The sequence below is a fragment of the Argopecten irradians genome, chromosome 8 (genome assembly GCF_041381155.1).
Source record: "Argopecten irradians isolate NY chromosome 8, Ai_NY, whole genome shotgun sequence".
Classification (NCBI taxonomy): domain Eukaryota; kingdom Metazoa; phylum Mollusca; class Bivalvia; order Pectinida; family Pectinidae; genus Argopecten; species Argopecten irradians.
This window is the reverse complement of record NC_091141.1, coordinates 25887413-25907761: the sequence shown is the minus strand read 5'-3', so window position 1 is coordinate 25907761 and position 20349 is coordinate 25887413. Positions and strand designations below refer to the sequence as shown.

Below are 20349 nucleotides of genomic sequence, written 5' to 3'. Positions count from 1 at the left end.
CTAATTTCAAATATGTTTAAGATCACTTGGTGATTGAGATATGCAAGATCACTTGGTGATTGAGATATGCAATGTACGTATAAAGAGTTTGTGGTGCATTCATCGAACATTCCTGTTGATTTATTTTCGGTTTACTGTTTTAATATACCCGACATAGAAGTTTGAAATTAAACATACATGTACTTAAGTTTTCTTGGGGATAAAAAAAAAGAGTCTGAAATGATAATACGCATAGCAAAGCACGTTATTGCCTTTATATAAAGTTAAACCGATAGTTTTTAGTGTAAGTTAAACATGCTGCACAAGCTGACGAATGAGATTTATATTTCTCCATCAAAAACAGGAGCAGAAGATAAATTAGTATTTTTCTTCATCAAAAACAGGAGCAGAAGAATTAGTATTTTTCTTCATTTGCAAAAGTTACTTACTTTACAACGTTATATGAACATTGAAAAGTTTTGAGCTTCTTATGTTACCTCAAGATAAATGTATTAAAATATATTAATTGCGTCCCGAAAAAGTCCACGGCACTATGCCCTATATGGAATGAAGTTCTAATTGTGCATACGCCAAAAGCAAAGTCGATTATTTTATATATTTTTTGTGTTACTTATACATATATTTACATGAATAAACGCGAAGTATTTTTCATGTGATGAGCGTCGCTTATGCTCTGTCGGAGACGAATCATCCACAGGCGTCTGCTTCTGGTTTGATAAAAATATAATAACCTACCCCCCCTACTATATGAACAAGGCGAGACACTCCGATACTTTAACTGTGGAACGGAAGTGGAACTCTTCAAGCGAGCAGTTGCAAGTAGCAGTCTGATTTGTCAATTAATTTATTTAACCAATCAGATTGCTCCTTGCAAAACTGCTTGCTTGAAAGATCAACTTCCGTTCCATAGTTGATGCATCGTCCGCTACTTGGATACTTGGTGTCCTGTTTCATATTAAAAGAACATAACTTCGCGATAAAAACCTGGCTTACAGTGCAAAAAGAGGATTCTTAATCAATGTACGTTGATTAAACGAGCGGACACTATTTTCAAATTTGGTCTAATTTCAAAGTGAATTGGAGCGTACCCTCAACTTCCGGTTCATGGAGTGTCTCCCCTTGTTCATATAGTAGGGGTAGGATATTTTATTTTCCAAAACCAGATGCAGGCGCCTGTGGATCATCTTTAAAGGTCAATATGAAAGTTATTGTGACCTACTTTTCGAACATCCTATAGACAACATAGACCATTTTCGTAGAAACACGACAACATCCCAAACCCTGACAGCCAGATTCATCCAAAAATAACAAAACATTCTAAATAAGAATAAATAAGACTTTATGTTTTTATCAATGAACGAAGGGAATGACATTTATGTCTGTCAAAATGATTATTTACTGTCTTTTCTTACCTTAGGTGCACGACTGCTATGTTGGGTTATGACGTCACCACAAACTATCGTTTCCAAGGCACCTCATGTTCAAAACACATGGGGTAAACGGTGTGACAAGCTCCTGTTCATGAGCTCAAATGGAACACGTGAACTTGCAAAGAATCTCCCAATTGTTGAGCTTCCGGTGAGCGAAGGCCGAGAACAGCTATGGCAGAAAACGAAAGAAGCATTTTTGCATATATACTCTTCATATTTACATGATTACGATTGGTTTCTAAAAGCTGATGACGACACATACATAATTGTGGAAAACTTATGCCATTTCCTCCGTGATAAAAACCAAAAGGAGTCCATTTATTATGGAAGAAGGTTCAAACCTTACGTAAAGCAAGGCTTCATGAGCGGAGGGGCAGGATATGTGTTGAGTCGTGAAGCGGTCAGGTCTCTAATTCAAAAAAGAAATTCTTCCACAACTTATCTTAACTCCGTATGCGCACAGAACTTTATTGGCGAGGATGTTCAGCTTGGTAGATGTCTCGAGTTGGTAGGCGTTAAAGCGGGTGACACGAGGGACTCCGAAGGAAAGGAAAGGTTCTTCCCTATGCAACCAAAATACCATATTGTTCCCGGACTATTTGGGAACAATAGTTGGTACTGGGGTCATTTGTACTATCCATTTATACTAGTAAGTAGAATAGCATTTTTAACATAATTCTTTATTTCGTGCAATAAAGTTATAAGACTGCTTTCATGTCAATTAAATACCCATGCAATTCAATTGAGAAATTTTTTATGAGATTCTGTTTATCGAATCATTAAAGAATATTACAAACGAATTTACATTGTATAATGTTCACATTATAAAAATCCGCCCGTTGGTTGTTCAGTGCTACTGACATGACAGTAAAATGACTAAATGCATGCCATTACTCTAACACTGTTCCGTTTCAAATCAAACAAGTTAACATAATATATGTTACACATAAAATATTGATACAACATGCTTGTAAGATATTGATTAATCACGTAACACATATTTTCAGGGCTGCAGTCGTACGGCGATATCATTCCACAATATAGACCAGAATATATGTACACACTGGACTATTTTGTGTACAATATGTCTCTGCCAACGACATGATGTCCCTCTGTCATATTTTGTTTTTTTACTTATGTTTTGAATTCGATCATTTATTCATTTTTCCACTTTTATCTATCAATAATTGATTTTTATTTGTTTTCATACTTAATTCAACTTTCAGATTAGAAGATTCTTTATTTTTAATTTCATTGGGTTATGATGTTAAAAAAATCTTTCGTACCCAGATGAAGTAAGAAAATAGTGACATCAATACTTAAATGAAAATAAATTAAAAGCAAAAAACATATTGATTTTAAATCAATCCCGGAAACGTTTCGGAAGTTGGATAATGGCATACCCAAACTTAGCTGGCGAATATATTGGTGTAGCAACCTTTACAACAAGAAACCTAGAGAGATCTATCGTTTACATTGACATTTAGCGAAACTGAACACAAGCTTGTGTGATCAGCCACAAAACTACAATAAAATGGAGAGATAAATATCATCTATTCATATCATACTCCCATCAAAAGATAAATTCGCTTTCAATGAAATACCTCAGTGCTTTGTTTTTTTTCTTTTGTCATTTTGACATTCATCTGCTAAGTTTTCACCCTTCTCGTATATAGTACCATCCCAATGAGAATATAACATTATCGAAATATTTTCAAAAGGTCTCAACAATATAACCTTATAACGTTATACTTATAACATTATAAAAACATTGTGAAAACATTACAAAAATATCTAAATGTTTTGAAAATGTTTTAATGATATCATGAAAAAAAATTATTTTACAACGTTTTGTAGATATTTTAGAAATATTGCGGAAACCAACTTTTGCCACATTCGTCAAACATTTTGTTAGATAAATGTTAATAAAATGTTGTTTTAACATTTCCCATTTGTTTTTGAAACAAATGTTTGCCAAACGTTATTTCAACATTGAACATATAACTACTGGCATGTGTACATAACATGCGAGGTATAATAAGACAAGAGATCCCAGAGGGATCTTGGCGCCCACCAAAGAATGATCTATGTCTGACAATGGAAAGATGGATCTTTTCTCTACTTTTTAAACTTTTTAAACATATACTACAAATGAAATTCTCTGGAGTTGGAATTCCCACTCAAGATGGCTACTCGCTACCGGTCCTCAGTGAAGCGTACGCAAGGGAGGTAACTGAGGCGGGAACCAGTCTATCAACTTTCAAACTGGCGTAGGGGAAGCAACTCGTATTTAAAAATGCGTTTAGTATTAAAACGATTTTAAATGAATTTTACATAAAAAATAATAAGTAAAATATATTTTTACTGTAAAGAAATGGTAAATTTAGTTGAAGAGAATGTAATAAAATTTTGAAGCGAGGGCGACAGCCGCCATATTGCACCATAATGAAATTTACTGACCCCCTATAAAGTATTAGGGGGTCACCACGTGACGGCTCTCCGCCAATCATTTGGGGACATTTCTGTCCGAGGTGCGATAATATCGCATGATTGTCGAGAACGTTTCCTTGAACACTTACACTATTGGCAACTGTTTGATCTCTTTCCAGAATTATTCTGCTCTCAAAATCAATTGCAAAGAATATAATATAAGCATCATTAAAACTGTATTGATCTAGATTTGCGACTATTGCATTCAGAGGATTCGGTGTATTGCAAAATTGAACCCCCGATATTAAGTTCTGTAGTACTATATATTATACATGTACTAGAAACGACATAAATTTCAATCTAGAAGTCGTTAATGCAGCTACTTGACATCGTCTCTAATTCTTTGTAAATTGAAAATTTCATATTTGTTTCATGATACATTCACACCTATCTTTATTTATATTTGTATTGAGTGATGTGTTGATTAATGTAATGGAAACGAATCAATAAAATGCGATTTCATTGATTTTTTTTTAATTTCCTTTTTTTTTTAATTTTGAGTCTTCACCAAACAGGTCACATTTATAATTGATTCCAGTGTCTCCTGGTTTAATCAGAAAACGACCCTCGGGACCCCGGGTATGTATATTCGTTCTAAAAATACACGTATCCCGCATGTGCCAAACCCCTGTGTGTATATTGATAAGAATAATCAAGTACACGCGTAAACAAACAGAAATTCCCCCTGGCAGTAAATTTCAGACATTTTGACGAATAGCTTGTGTATCGCACACTTTCTTCGACCAAATATGTTTCGCTCTAGGATCTTATCCGTACCTGTACATGTGTGACCGGAGCATAAGCAACGTTACTGACAGTAACAGTTCGACGAACTTATCGTATATGGCATGGGAATTATTCCTATGTGTAATCATAGAAGATGGAGAACAGCTGTATATCTACTGTCATTTGCCTTGTTTGTCTATGTTCTTCTTTTGAAGGAGACTTTTAGAAAGAATAACATACGCTTGGTTCGTGCACGTGAAAATGACATGTCGCGCCGTGCCATAACGACCGATTTGCTGGTCCGATTTTGCCAAACAAAACTGTTGGAGTACCTGGCATAGTCACTACTGAACACGATAGCATGTTTATTTGGTTCCATCAATGCAATTCACACGAGTTCTATGTCTTCTCCAGAAATATACATTTTTCTCTTATTTTACTGAAATTTACAAGCAGCTTCACAAATTACTTATCAACAGTAAGACTGACAGTTAGCCAGGGTATATACCAACAATTAATGAAATTAGTTCTGTTCAATTGCAGCACAGTAATGCGTTTTAGGCTTGCAAAATATCACTGGTTAAAGCCATTACATGAACCTTAATTGTATTTTAACTAATTTCAAATATGTTTAAGATCACTTGGTGATTGAGATATGCAAGATCACTTGGTGATTGAGATATGCAATGTACGTATAAAGAGTTTGTGGTGCATTCATCGAACATTCCTGTTGATTTATTTTCGGTTTACTGTTTTAATATACCCGACATAGAAGTTTGAAATTAAACATACATGTACTTAAGTTTTCTTGGGGATAAAAAAAAGAGTCTGAAATGATAATACGCATAGCAAAGCACGTTATTGCCTTTATATAAAGTTAAACCGATAGTTTTTAGTGTAAGTTAAACATGCTGCACAGCTGACGAATGAGATTTATATTTCTCCATCAAAAACAGGAGCAGAAGAATTAGTATTTTTCTTCATCAAAAACAGGAGCAGAAGAATTAGTATTTTTCTTCATTTGCAAAAGTTACTTACTTTACAACGTTATATGAACATTGAAAAGTTTGAGCTTCTTATGTTACCTCAAGATAAATGTATTAAAAATAATTAATTGCGTCCCGAAAAAGTCCACGGCACTATGCCCTATATGGAATGAAGTTCTAATTGTGCATACGCCAAAAGCAAAGTCGATTATTTTATATATTTTTTGTGTTACTTATACATATATTTACATGAATAAACGCGAAGTATTTTTCATGTGATGAGCGTCGCTTATGCTCTGTCGGAGACGAATCATCCACAGGCGTCTGCTTCTGGTTTGATAAAAATATAATAACCTACCCCTACTATATGAACAAGGCGAGACACTCCGATACTTTAACTGTGGAACGGAAGTGGAACTCTTCAAGCGAGCAGTTGCAAGTAGCAGTCTGATTTGTCAATTAATTTATTTAACCAATCAGATTGCTCCTTGCAAAACTGCTTGCTTGAAAGATCAACTTCCGTTCCATAGTTGATGCATCGTCCGCTACTTGGATACTTGGTGTCCTGTTTCATATTAAAAGAACATAACTTCGCGATAAAAACCTGGCTTACAGTGCAAAAAGAGGATTCTTAATCAATGTACGTTGATTAAACGAGCGGACACTATTTTCAAATTTGGTCTAATTTCAAAGTGAATTGGAGCGTACCCTCAACTTCCGGTTCATGGAGTGTCTCCCCTTGTTCATATAGTAGGGGTAGGATATTTTATTTTACAAAACCAGATGCAGGCGCCTGTGGATCATCTTTAAAGGTCAATATGAAAGTTATTGTGACCTACTTTTCAAACATCCTATAGACAACATAGACTATTTTCGTAGAAACACGACAACATCCCAAACCCTGACAGCCAGATTCATCCAAAAATAACAAAACATTCTAAATAAGAATAAATAAGACTTTATGTTTTTATCAATGAACGAAGGGAATGCATTTATGTCTGTCAAAATGATTATTTATTGTCTTTTCTTACCTTAGGTGCACGACTGCTATGTTGGGTTATGACGTCACCACAAACTATCGTTTCCAAGGCACCTCATGTTCAAAACACATGGGGTAAACGGTGTGACAAGCTCCTGTTCATGAGCTCAAATGGAACACGGGAACTTGCAAAGAATCTCCCAATTGTTGAGCTTCCGGTGAGCGAAGGCCGAGAACAGCTATGGCAGAAAACGAAAGAAGCATTTTTGCATATATACTCTTCATATTTACATGATTACGATTGGTTTCTAAAAGCTGATGACGACACATACATAATTGTGGAAAACTTATGCCATTTCCTCCGTGATAAAAAACCAAAACGAGTCCATTTATTATGGAAGAAGGTTCAAACCTTACGTAAAGCAAGGCTTCATGAGCGGAGGGGCAGGATATGTGTTGAGTCGTGAAGCGGTCAGGTCTCTAATTCAAAAAAGAAATTCTTCCACAACTTAAACTCCGTATGCGCACAGAACTTTATTGGCGAGGATGTTCAGCTTGGTAGATGTCTCGAGTTGGTAGGCGTTAAAGCGGGTGACACGAGGGACTCCGAAGGAAAGGAAAGGTTCTTCCCTATGCAACCAAAATACCATATTGTTCCCGGACTATTTGGGAACAATAGTTGGTACTGGGGTCATTTGTACTATCCATTTATACTAGTAAGTAGAATAGCATTTTTAACATAATTCTTTATTTCGTGCAATAAAGTTATAAGACTGCTTTCATGTCAATTAAATACCCATGCAATTCAATTGAGAAATTTTTATGAGATTCTGTTTATCGAATCATTAAAGAATAAAAGGTGCCCTTGGATCATTGAACATTACAAACGAATTTACATTGTATAATGTTCACTTTTTATAAATCCGCCCGTTGGTCGTTCAGTGCTACTGACATGACAGTAAAATGACTAAATGCATGCCATTACTCTAACACTGTTCCGTTTCAAATCAAACAAGTTAACATAATATATGTTTGCACATAAAATATTGATACAACATGCTTGTAAGATATTGATTATTCACGTAACACATATTTTCAGGGCTGCAGTCGTACGGCGATATCATTCCACTATATAGACCCAGAATATATGTACACACTGGACTATTTTGTGTACAATATGTCTCTGCTAACGACATGATGTCCCTCTGTCATATTTTGTTTTTTTACTTATGTTTTGAATTCGATCATTTATTCATTTTTCCACTTTTATCTATCAATAATTGATTTTTATTTGTTTTCATACTTAATTCAACTTTCTGATTAGAAGATTCTTTATTTTTAATTTCATTGGGTTATGATGTTAAAAAAATCTTTCGTACCCAGATGAAGTAAGAAAATAGTGACATCAATACTTAAATGAAAATAAATTAAAAGCAAAAACATATTGATTTTAAATCAATCCCGGAAACGTTTCGGAAGTTGGATAATGGCATACCCAAACTTAGCTGGCGAATATATTGGTGTAGCAACCTTTACAACAAGAAACCTAGAGAGATCTATCGTTTACATTGACATTTAGCGAAACTGAACACAAGCTTGTGTGATCAGCCACAAAAGTACAATAAAATGGAGAGATAAATATCATCTATTCATATCATACTCCATCAAAAGATAAATTCGCTTTCAATGAAATACCTCAGTGCTTTGTTTTTTTTCTTTTGTCATTTTGACATTCATCTGCTAAGTTTCCACCCTTCTCGTATATAGTACCATCCCAATGAGAATATAACATTTTCGAAATATTTTCAAAAGGTCTCAACAATGTAACCTTATAACATTAAACGTATAACATTATAAAAACATTGTGAAAACATTACAAAAATATCGAAATGTTTTGAAAATGTTTTAATGATATCATGAAAAAAACAATTATTTTACAACGTTTTGTAGATATTTTAGAAATATTGCGGAAACCAACTTTTGCCACATTCGTCAAACATTTTGTTAGATAAATGTTAATAAAATGTTATTTCAACATTTCCCATTTGTTTTTGAACAAATGTTTGCCAAACGTTATTTCAACATTGAACATATAACTACTGGCATCTGTACATAAAATGCGAGTTATAATAAGACAAGAGATCCCAGAGGGATCTTGGCGCCCACCAAAGAATGATCTATGTCTGACAATGGAAAGATGGATCTTTTCTCTACTTTTTAAACTTTTTAAACATATACTACACATGACATTTGAGAAAGATTCATTCAATACTTTATGAGAAATAGCGATAACAAACTTTAACTATCAAAATCCAAGATGGCTGCCTGGTGGCCATCTTGTTGACCGATTGGTCCCAAAACACAATATGCACAACTAGGTCCCTAGGGGAACCTACATTTGAAATTTGAGACAGATCCTTTCTGTACTTTCTGAGAAATAGCGATAACAAACTTTAACTATCAAAATCCAAGATGGCGGCTTGGTGGCCATCTTGTTGACCGATCAGTCCCAAAATGCAATATGCACAACTAGGTCCCTAGGGGAACCTGCATATGCAATTTGAAACAGATCCTTTCTGTACTTTCTGAGAAATAGCGATAACAAACTTTAACTATCAAAATCCAAGATGGCTGCTTGTTGGCCATCTTGTTTAACGATCGGTCCAAAAATGCAATATGTACAACTAGGTCCCTAGTTGAACCTACATATGAAATTTGAAAAAGATCCTTTCTGTACTTTCTGAGAAATAGCGATAACAAACTTTGAATATCAAAATCCAAGATGGCTGCCTGGCGGCCATCTTGTTGACCGATTGGTCCCAAAATGCAATATGCACAACTAGGGGAACCTAAATATTAAATTTGAGAAAGATCCCTTCAGCACTTTCTGAGAAATAGCGATAACAAACTTTAACTATCACAAGAGATCCCAGAGATCCCACCAAAGAATGATCTATATCTGATAAAGGAAAGATGGATCTTTTCTCTACTTTTTAAACTATTTCAAACATACAACATATAAAATTTGAGACAGATCGCTTCAGTACCTTTTGAGAAATAGCGGTAACAAACTTCAACTATCAAAATCCAAGATGACTCCTTGGAGGCCATCTTGTTGATCAATCGGTCCCAAATCACAATATGCACAACTACGGCCCTAGGAAAACCTACATGTGAAATTTGAGAAAGATCCATTCAACACTTTCTGAGAAATAGCGATAACAAACTTTGAATAACAAAATCCAAGATGGCTGCCTGGCAGCAATCTTGTTGACCGATCGGTCCCAAATCACATGATGCACAACTAGGGCCCTAGGGGAACCTACATATGAATTTTGAGACAGATCCCTTCAGTACTTTCTGAGAAATAGCGATAACAAACTTTGAATAACAAAATCCAAGATGGCGACCTGGCGGCCATCTTGTTGACAGATCCCTTCAGTACTTTCTGAGAAATAGCGATAACAAACTTTGAATAACAAAATCCAAGATGGCGACCTGGCGGCCATCTTGTCGACCGATTGGTCCAAAAATGCAATATGCACAACTAGGTCCCTAGGGGAACCTACATATTAAATTTGAGAAAGATACCTTCAGCACTTTTTGAGAAATAGGGATATCAAACCTTAACTATCAAAATCCAAGATGGCCGCCTGGCGGCCATCTTGTTTTTCCTATCAGCCTCAAAATCTGTATGGCACAACTAGGGACCAAGGGTACCCTCCATGTGAAGTTTGAACAAAATCCCTTCAGTAGTTCTCAAGAAATATCGATAACAAACTTCAACTGCCAAAATCAAAGATGACTGCCTGGCGGCCATCTTGTTTTTCCGATCACCCTCAAAATTTGTATGGCACAACTAGGGACCAATGGTAACCTCCAGGTGAAGTTTGAACAAAATCCCTTTAGTAGTTCTCAAGAAATATTGATAACAAACTTCAACTGCCAAAATCAAAGATGGTTGCCTGGCGGCCATCTTGTTTTTCCGATCATCCTCAAAATCTGTATGGCCCAACTAGGGACCAAGGGTACCCTCCATGTGAAGTTTGCACAAAATCCCTTCAGTAGTTCTCAAGAAATATCGATAACAAACTTCAACTGCCAAAATCAAAGATGGCTGCCTGGCGGCCATCTTGTTTTTCCGATCATCCTCAAAATCTGTATGGCACAACTAGGGACCAAGAGAACCCTCCATGTGTAGTTTGAACAAAATCCCTGCAGTAGTTTTTAAGAAATAGTGATAACAAGCATTGTTTACGGACGGACGACGGACGACGACGACAGACGACGGACGGCGGATGGTGGGCTATTCAAATCGCCCTGCGTCCGTGGTCCGTGGTCCGCCGTCCGTGGTCCGTCGTCCGCCGTCCTAAAAAAGAAGATTTTTAGATGAGCTTGTGATTTTGATTTCTTAAAGAGTTCTCCTGAAAGTTATTTCAGCATCGCCCATTTGTTTTTTTACAAATGTATGTAGACCGTACATTTCCATGTTTTTGTAGATATTTAAGAAACGTTGCGAAAAAAAAAGTATAAATATCTCATTTTTTTTACATAAATGTTAATAAAATGTTGTTTTAACATTTCCCATTTGTTTTTAACAAATGTTTGCTAAACGTTATTTCAACATTGAACGTATAGCTACTGGCATTTGTGCTTAAAACACGATTTTTAAAGATGAACTTGTGGTTTTGATTTCTAAAATATTCTCCAGAAAGTTTTTCAACATCGCACATTTGTTTTTAGACAAACATATGTTCCACCACTTTTCAGATATTGTAGAAATATTGCAGAAAAACACATGTTTATCACGTTCGTCAGACATTTTGTTAGATAAATATCAATAAAATGTTAGTTTCAACATTTCCCTTTTGTTTTTTAACAAATGTTTGCCAAACGATATTTCAACATTGAACGTATAACTACTGACATCCTTACGCAAAATCCAAGTTTGAAGTAAGATACATTTTTTATAAATGAAATTGTGGTTTTGATTTCTAAACCTAACTGCAATATTGTAGCTCAAAAGACAGAAAATGGTGCCATTTTAGAGCTAAAATTGATGCCTAAAAAGGTTACTGCTAATGGAACAAAGTAATGATTATGCAAACCAATATTAGAACTTTTGTAAGCATTTTATCGTGCTTTTTTATATTTCTTACCTACTAGGCAATACAACTGAACCATATAAAATATCACATTCTCAGCGAGACATTATATAAAATTTAATGAAGAAAAATGGCAAGTGTCCAAATTGTGAACTTGGCGTCTTGTGAGCGGTGTACGGTAGATATTATTTAAGAATTGTTGGGGTTTTTTTTTTTTTTTTTTTTTGAAAAATAATATATAAATGCATGTATTCGCATAAAATAATTGGAAACCTACAAAAAAGTATATAAAATTGTGCCCAAGTGATTTTCTTAGGCAGTGCTCCACTTCGAACGAATTACGTACCCGGCCTACTATATACCTTTCAGCCGGAAAAAACGACACTATATTCTGTCTAGAGTCTTTTGAGCTACAATATTGCAGCTAAAAGTTTCTTAAAAACAACAACGTTAACATAAGAAAATACATATCGATGACCTTAGATGAAGTTGTAACACTAAACAAATGCAAGTATCTCTGCTTAATCTATGTTAACATATTGAAGATTCATTATTTCGCTATTTTGCCGTCTGGCGCATTGATGGTCAACAAACGCGCGGTAATAAGGACGGCGGCGGGAAACATATATAATATGACCCGCGTTATGAAAACTAATATAAATTTGATATATTTCAATTAAATTGTTCAGAAAGTGATGATAGCTGTAGTAATCGGTATAAAGCTAAAAACTAAAAATTGTCAACCTCGTTTTACATTCCCATATTAAAAATCAACGGTCGTTTCAGAAAGGTAGTCGGGCCTTTAAAATCAACTATTTCTTAGCTAAATAGATGGGTAATTAGCCATTCAAAATATGCCAATTCAATTCCATCTAACAATGGTTTAAAGTCAATAATGTTTAAAGCATGGGGAGTCTGGAAATTTTGAAAATTTAGAGGCTTCTATGTGACCATTACTGAAATCAATTATTTCCCACATGAAAATGGATGTAGAATAGTTTTCTATAGATTAGACTGAAGCTGGAGTATTTGAGTCCTAATAATTCAAATTTCATGTGAAACAGAATGGGTTTTTTTTGCTGAATTTCCTACAGCATTTTAACCAGTTAAGATCTTGGTTTGTCTTAGTTTGAAAAAACAAACCCCAGATTGTTTAATATTCTATATATATAACCCAGACGTACGCGTATGCTCTTGGTGTCTCATTTTACAGTGAAAATTTCAATGCGTAAAAACTATATGTACGTACATGTATAAAATATAAAACATGTATATTAATTCTAAAGTTGTACAATGCCATTGAGCTATGAATATTACAGAATTATTTACGATTTTCGTAAAAAGATATAACGATTTTCGTAAAAATATATACAATTCATCGATTTCAGGTAAAAAAAATAAACACCTCTATATATGTCACCTTAAGTACCCGGCCTAACATGTTTTCCGGTCGGCTGCAAGTTAATTAATGAAAACGTTTTCTTGAAGTACTGTATAAATTTTGATTCTGAAATCTGAAAACTTTAAAAATAACTTTCAAAATGACTTTAGTTAGTGTTGATGTTTGTGAAGAATGATATCTATTATATAGGCGCGATTGAAGACAACTTTTACCGAAGGTGGTGAAATCTTTGGCCAGCGATGCATTTCATTCCTGGTGTTTTGATATAGTAGTGATAGCGGTATTTTTTTTTTTTTTTACATATTTATATATCATATATATGCAATATATTGTTGACATAACGTCAAGCTCCTAGCTGTGCTTTGAGTCCTAAATCCGTGTCGATATTGAAAAACTTATAGATACATGTATGTGACCATTGCTGAAATCAATTATTTCCCACCTATACATGTTAAAATGGATAGAATAGTTTTCAATAAATAAGACTGAAGCAGGAGTATTTGAGTCCTAATATTTCAAATCATTATTTATTTTACTGTAGACAAAACATTCCAAAACGTTACAAAAACATTTATAAAACATTTCTAGTCGTCAACTAAAATGTTGAAAAACAAGAGGCCCAGTGGGCCTGTATCGCTCACCTGGTTTGTAATGCCAAGTAATGTTCTAAATACAGGTTCATTGCTTCTTTTCTGAAGGAATTCGAATATTTACCTCAAATTCCCCTACTGGGCCCTACCCATCCTGCCCCCGGGGGGTCAGAGCCAACATTTATAGAAGTTCTGTTCCCCTTCCCCAATGGATGTTTGTGGCCAAATTTGGCCACAATCCATGCAGAACTCTAGGACAAGTAGCGATTTATAAAATTTACCTCTATTTCCCCTATTGGGCCCACCCCTCCTGCCCCCGGGGGGTCATAGCCAAACTTTATACAAGTTCTGTTCCCCTTCCCCAAGGATGTTTGTGGCCAAATTTGGCCACAATCTATGCAGAACTCTAGGACTAGTAGCGATTTACAAGATTTACCTCTATTTCCCCTATTGGGCCCCACCCCTCCTGCCCCCGGGGGGTCAGACCCAAACTTTATATACAAGTTCTGTTCCCCTTCCCCCAAGGATGTTTGTGGCCAAATTTGGTTACAATCCATGCAGAACTCTAGGACAAGTAGCGATTTATAGGATTTACCTCTATTTCCCCTATTGGGCCCCGCCCCTCCTGCCCCCGGGGGGTCAGAGCCAAACTTTATACAAGTTCTGTTCCCCTTCCCCCAAGGATGTTTGTGGCCAAATTTGGTTACAGTCCATGCAGAACTCTAGGACAAGTAGCGATTTTTAGGATTTACCTATATTTACCATATTGGACCCCGCCCCTCCTGCCCCCGGGGGGTCAGAGCCAAACTTTACATAAGTTCTGTTCCCCTTCCCCCAAAGATGTTTGTGGCCAAATTTGGTTACAATCCATGCAGAAATCTATGACTAGTAGCGATTTAAAGGAAATGTTGACGGACGGACGGACGGACGGACGGACGGACGCCGCGCCATGACATAAGCTCACCGGCCCTTCGGGCCAGGTGAGCTAAAAATTGGATTTTTAATAATATTTTGGTATCAATTAAATAGACACATCTGATATAGCCTATATTGTACTTTTATTGACCACGCATACGCACTATCTGGTGGTAGGAAACTATCTTGTTATGTGATATACTGTTATGCTAGCTGCATACTAGTCCGGAGAAAGATAACGGGATCGGCTTCTTCCTTACATAGTAACTTCCGGGAAATTAGTTGCCGTCCGCGAGTTTGCTGGAAAAGACATAGGCCTATTTATAATCTAAAGCATCAACTTAGAAGACAAGCGTCAACAACAGTCAAAGGGTACGTATATTTATATACTGATATAAATATCTAAATTCGCATGTTTATTTTTTTTCTAAATCTTTACAAAGCAAACGCCTAACTTGTATCTCAACCATGTGACACGATAACGTCGCCATCGATATAGTGGTGAGTCAAGTAAATAAGTGTAAAAGTCATATAAAATACCTCCTATATATACCGTATGTTATTATTTTATTGAAGACATAGTTGTCATAAAATATTCAAATTTAGATATTTTCTAGGTGCACATGCATCTTGCAACTAAAACAAAATGGCGGGTTAAAGTATTGCCAAGGCAAAGGGACATAATTCAGTATTTGCTAGTAACTAATTAATATTATTTCTCCAATTTCCTATGTCTTTTCGTATTTGTAATTCTGTTTGTCTTTATCTTAATTCAATGAAATTTAACATGTGAATCATTGATTATATAAAATTAAGAAACAAAATGCAAAAATTAAATTATGAAATTATAAAATCTGGTAGACATGACCAGAGACATATATGTTTGAGTTTGAAACTAGTAAACTCTTATAATATATTATTAGGAGACTACTTAAATTTATAACAAGAGGCCCATGGGCCTTAACGGTCACCTGTGTTCAGATACAGAATGAAACAAAGACATGCATATAAACACTATATATTGGCCCATCAGGCCCTTGAAGTCAGTCAGTGACTTTATGAATTTGACTTTTTAATCTATGAAGATTATTTCCTTCCATCAAATCTGTGAATTCAGAAGAAAGATTTTTGAAATGTTATCCATTTTGACCCCTTTTGGCCCCACCCCTCTGGCCCTGGGGGTCGGCCAGGACCAATATGGATATGAATAAAGTTCCTAAATGTGTTTTTCATATATAACCTATAGTAAATTTGACCCCCTCCCCAGGGGAAAATCTGAGATCCCAGGGCCATGAAATTCACAAATTTTTAGCTCACCTGGCCCGAAGGGCCGGTGAGCTTATGTCATGGCGCGGCGTCCGTCGTCGTCGTCCGTCCGTCGTCCGTCCGTCCGTCCAGAGTTCCTGTTGTACCGTCCACATCTGGGAGTCCTGTCAACATTTCCTTTAAATCGCTACTAGTCATAGAGTTCTGTATGGATTGTAACCAAATTTGGCCACAAACATCCTTGGGGGAGGGGGAACAGAACTTGTATAAATTTTGGCTCTGACACCCCGGGGGCAGGAGGGGCGGGGCCCAATAGGGGAAATATAGGTAAATCCTTTAAATCGCTACTTGTCATAGAGTTCTACATGGATTGTAACTAAATTTGGCCACAAACATCCTTGGGGGAAGGGGAACAGAACTTGTATAAATTTTGGCTCTGACCCCCCCGGGGGGCAGGAGGGGCGGGGCCCAATAGGGGAAATAGAGGTAAATCCTTTAAATCGCTACTAGTCATAGAGTTCTACATGGATTGTAACCAAAATTTGGCCACACAACATCCTTGGGGGAAGGGGAACAGAACTTGTATAAATTTTGGCTCTGATCCCCCGGGGGCAGGAGGGGCGGGGCCCAATAGGGGAAATAGAGGTAAATCCTTTAAATCGCTACTTGTCATAGAGTTCTACATGGATTGTAACCAAATTTGGCCACAAACATCCGTTGGGGAAGGGGAACAGAACTTGTATAAATTTTGGCTCTGACCCCCCGGGGGCTGGAGGGGCGGGCCCAATAGGGGAAATATAGGTAAATCCTTTAAATCGCTACTTGTCATAGAGTTCTGAATGAAATGTAACAAAATTTGGCCACAAACATCCTTGGGGGAAGGGGAACAGGACTTGTACAAATTTTGGCTCTTGCCCCCCCGGGGGCTGGAGGGGTGGGGCCCAATAGGGGAAATAGAGGTAAATCCTTTAAATCGCTACTTGTCATAGAGTTCTACATGGATTGTAACCAAATTTGGCCACAAACATCCGTTGGGGAAGGGGAACAGAACTTGTATAAATTTTGGCTCTGACCCCTCGGGGGCAGGAGGGGCGGGGCCCAATAGGGGAAATATAGGTAAATCCTTTAAATCGCTACTTGTCATAGAGTTCTACATGGATTGTAACCAAATTTGGCCACAAACATCCGTGGGGGTAGGGGAACAGAACTTGGGAGAATAAGAACTGTGTGTTTGTAAAAATTTTGGCTCTGGTCCCCGGGGCAGGAGGGGCGGGGCCCAATAGGGGAATTATAGGTAAATTTCATAAATTGCTACTTAATTGTCCAAGAGTTTTGTATGGATTGTAACTAAAATTTGGCCACAAACATCCTTGGGGATAGGAGAACAGAACTTGTATAAATTTTGGCTCTGATTCCCAGGGGGCAGGAGGGGCGGGGCCCAATAGGGGAAATAGAGGTAAATCCTTTAAATCACTTCTTCTCATAGAGTTCTGCTTGGAATGTAACCAAATTTGGCCAGAAACATCCTTTGTGGAAGGGGAACAGAACATGTATAAATTTTGGCTCTGACCCCCAGGGGGCAGGAGGGGTGGGGCCCAATAGTGGATTTAGAGGTTAATATTAAAATTCCTTCAGAAAAGAAACAATGAACCTGTATTCAGAAAATTATTTGGCATTACAAACCAGGTGAGCGATACAGGCCCTCTGGGCCTCTTGTTTCGTTTTCCTGATCATTAAGACCTTCCAATCTATCAAGAGTATCTGGTTCCATTAAATCTGTGAATTCAAAAAGAAGATTTTTGAAATTACCATTTTGACCCCTTCTGGCTCCGCCCCTCTGGCCCCTGGGGGTCGGCCATGACCAATATGGATATGATGTTAAAATGCTATTTCAGACTAATAATTCTAACCCAGTTTGACTAATTTCCTATGAAAAATAGGCAAATAATGTTCATAAATGTGTTTTTCTTATATAAACTAAAGTAAACTTGACCCCCTCCCCAGAGGGAAACGTGAGACCCCCGGGTCATATTATTCACAATTTTAGTAAAAGGACTTTAAGACCTTTCCATCTATGCAGAGTCAAGATTTTTTTGAAGTTTTAGCCTATTTGATCCGTTTTGGCCCCGCCCCTAAGGCCCCTGGGGATCAGTCATGGAAAATTTGGTAATAAGATTCAATGACCATCACATAGGGATATTTCTGACTACAATTGACTAATTTCCTATTATAATGACTAAATAATGCTCAAAAATGTGTTTTCCCTATATAAACTACAGTAAACTTAACCCCCTCCCCAGGGGGAAACAGAGACCCAAGGGTCATATAATTCACAATTTTCATAAAAATCTTAAGACTGTCCATCTATGACGAGTATTTGATTCTACCATTTCCAGTATTTAAGAAGAAGATTTTTAAGTTTTAGCCTATTTGCCTCTTTTGGCCCGCCCCTCTGCCCCGAGGGGGTTGACCAGGACATATAATTCAAAAAAATTTATTCAGGCTTATAAAAACAAGTCTTTTCTATGAAAATTGAGCAAAAATTGCTCTAAATGTGTTTTCCCATATAAACTATAGAACTTAACCCCCTCCCCAGGGGGAAACGCGACACCCCAGGGTATTTGATTTTCATCAAAACCTTAAGATTGTCCATCTATGAAGAGTATTTGATTCTACCATTTCCAGTATTAAAGAAGATTTTTTTTAAGTTTTAGCCTATTTGCCCCTTTTGGCCCCGCCCCTCTGCCCCGAGGGGGTTGACCAGGACCAATATAGATATGATATTAAAATGTTATCTCAGGCTAATAATTCTAAACAAGTTTGACTCATTTCCTATGAAAATTGAGCAAAAAATGCTCATAAATGTGTTTTCCCTATATAAACTATAGTAAACTTGACCCCCTCCCCAGGGGGAAACGTGAGACCCAGGGTCATATAATTCACAATTTTTGTAAAGGACCTCAAGACCTTTCCATCTATGAAGAGTATGTGATTCTACCATTTCCAGAATTTCAGAAGAAGATTTTTGAAGTTATAGCCTATTTGACCCCTTTTGACCCCGCCCTAAGGCCCCTGGGGGTCAGTCATGGAAAATCGGTTAATAGGATTCAATGGCCATCTCATACTGATAATTCTGACAATATTTGACTCATTTCCTATTACAAATGATCAAATAATACTCAAAAATGTGTTTTCCCTATATAAACTATAGTAAACTTAACCCCTCCCCAGGGGGAAACCTGAGACCCCAGGGTCATATAATTCACAATTTTTGTAAAGGACCTTAGGACCTTTCTATCTATGAAGAGTATTTAATTCCATCACATCTGTGAGTGGAGTAGAAGATTTTTGAAATTTTAGTCAATTTTACCCCTTTTGGCCCCTCCCATAGCTCCCTGGGGGGTGGGGACCATATAATTCACAATTTTGACTGGCCTTATGCCTTAAAAGGTTTTTGCAAAATTTCATTGAAATTGCTTCAGCAGTTTTGGAGAAGAAGTCGAAAATGTAAATTGTTTACGGACACGACACACGACGACGGACAAAAGGCGATTAGAATAGGTCACTTGAGACTTCGTCTCAGGTGACCTAAAAAATAGTGAATATTAAGTGACAAATACAAGTTTTATGTCCCTATAATTGTTGATGAGACTTGAATGTTGTTAGTGTTGAAATAATTGTTGGTGAGGAATGATTATAGCAGTCATTAAAAAAAAGACAATGCTATTAATCTACAAAACTTACAATCGAAAGTAGCTGACCTTGGTGATTTGGTTGACATTTACAGTCGTGTGCCAAAAGTCTTCGTAATTTTTAGTTTTTCCCTATTTATTCCATGTATTTTTACATTTTTCTTAGATTTTTCCTGATCTCATCTAGGCGCTGATTTTTATCAAATTTGGCATACTTGTAGAAAAATTATCTACACTTACAGCTAATAATATTTACAAAATTTTCCTTTCTGCACTTTTTGAGAAAACCGTATTTCATTACCACGCAATACTTTTTCGTTGCCATTTTGGTAAAAACAAAGAAGGAAATGTCGTCATAAGTATAAGTGGTACACAAAAAAGATATATATTTTGAAAACAAGATATCAAAAAATTATACAAATATTAGGAGCTGAAAGTGAAAATAATTCTCTACAAGTATACCAAAATTGAGTAAAATCCGCCAATAGACGAGACAAGGAAAAATCAAAGAAAAAATGTAAAAATTCATAGAATATATAGGGGAAAAAATAAAAATTACGAAGACTTTTGGCACGTTACTGTAGCTGCGATGACATAGCTCTGAACGACGGACAGATGGTTTTCGTCAGAGCTATGATTCCGTCCCATTGACTAGTGATGCAAAATGTTACATTTGATTTCACGTGTGTCATGTAAATTTGTGATTAAATTACTAGATCTATATCAAACATTTTAAACATAAAATGATTATTTATTTACTCATCTCCA

At 36.5% G+C, this 20349-nt stretch overlaps 2 protein-coding genes across 2 annotated transcripts in view; one reads left to right on the top strand and one right to left on the bottom strand.

The window, feature by feature from the left end:
• Positions 1-1215: 1215 nt before the first annotated feature.
• Positions 1216-2535, top strand: LOC138329807 (glycoprotein-N-acetylgalactosamine 3-beta-galactosyltransferase 1-like). The gene is given in 3 exon segments (XM_069277101.1): positions 1216-2079; positions 2438-2471; positions 2474-2535. Coding segments are annotated over 3 exon segments (834 nt in total). The 5' UTR covers positions 1216-1341.
• Positions 2536-6668: 4133 nt separating this feature from the next.
• The window catches only part of LOC138329978 (Na(+)/H(+) exchange regulatory cofactor NHE-RF2-like), a 30039-nt gene continuing 16358 nt past the window's right edge, over positions 6669-20349 (bottom strand). The window contains 1 exon segment of the mRNA XM_069277291.1: positions 6669-6850. Coding sequence (XP_069133392.1) covers positions 6771-6850 — 80 coding nt within the window. The 3' untranslated portion in view covers positions 6669-6770.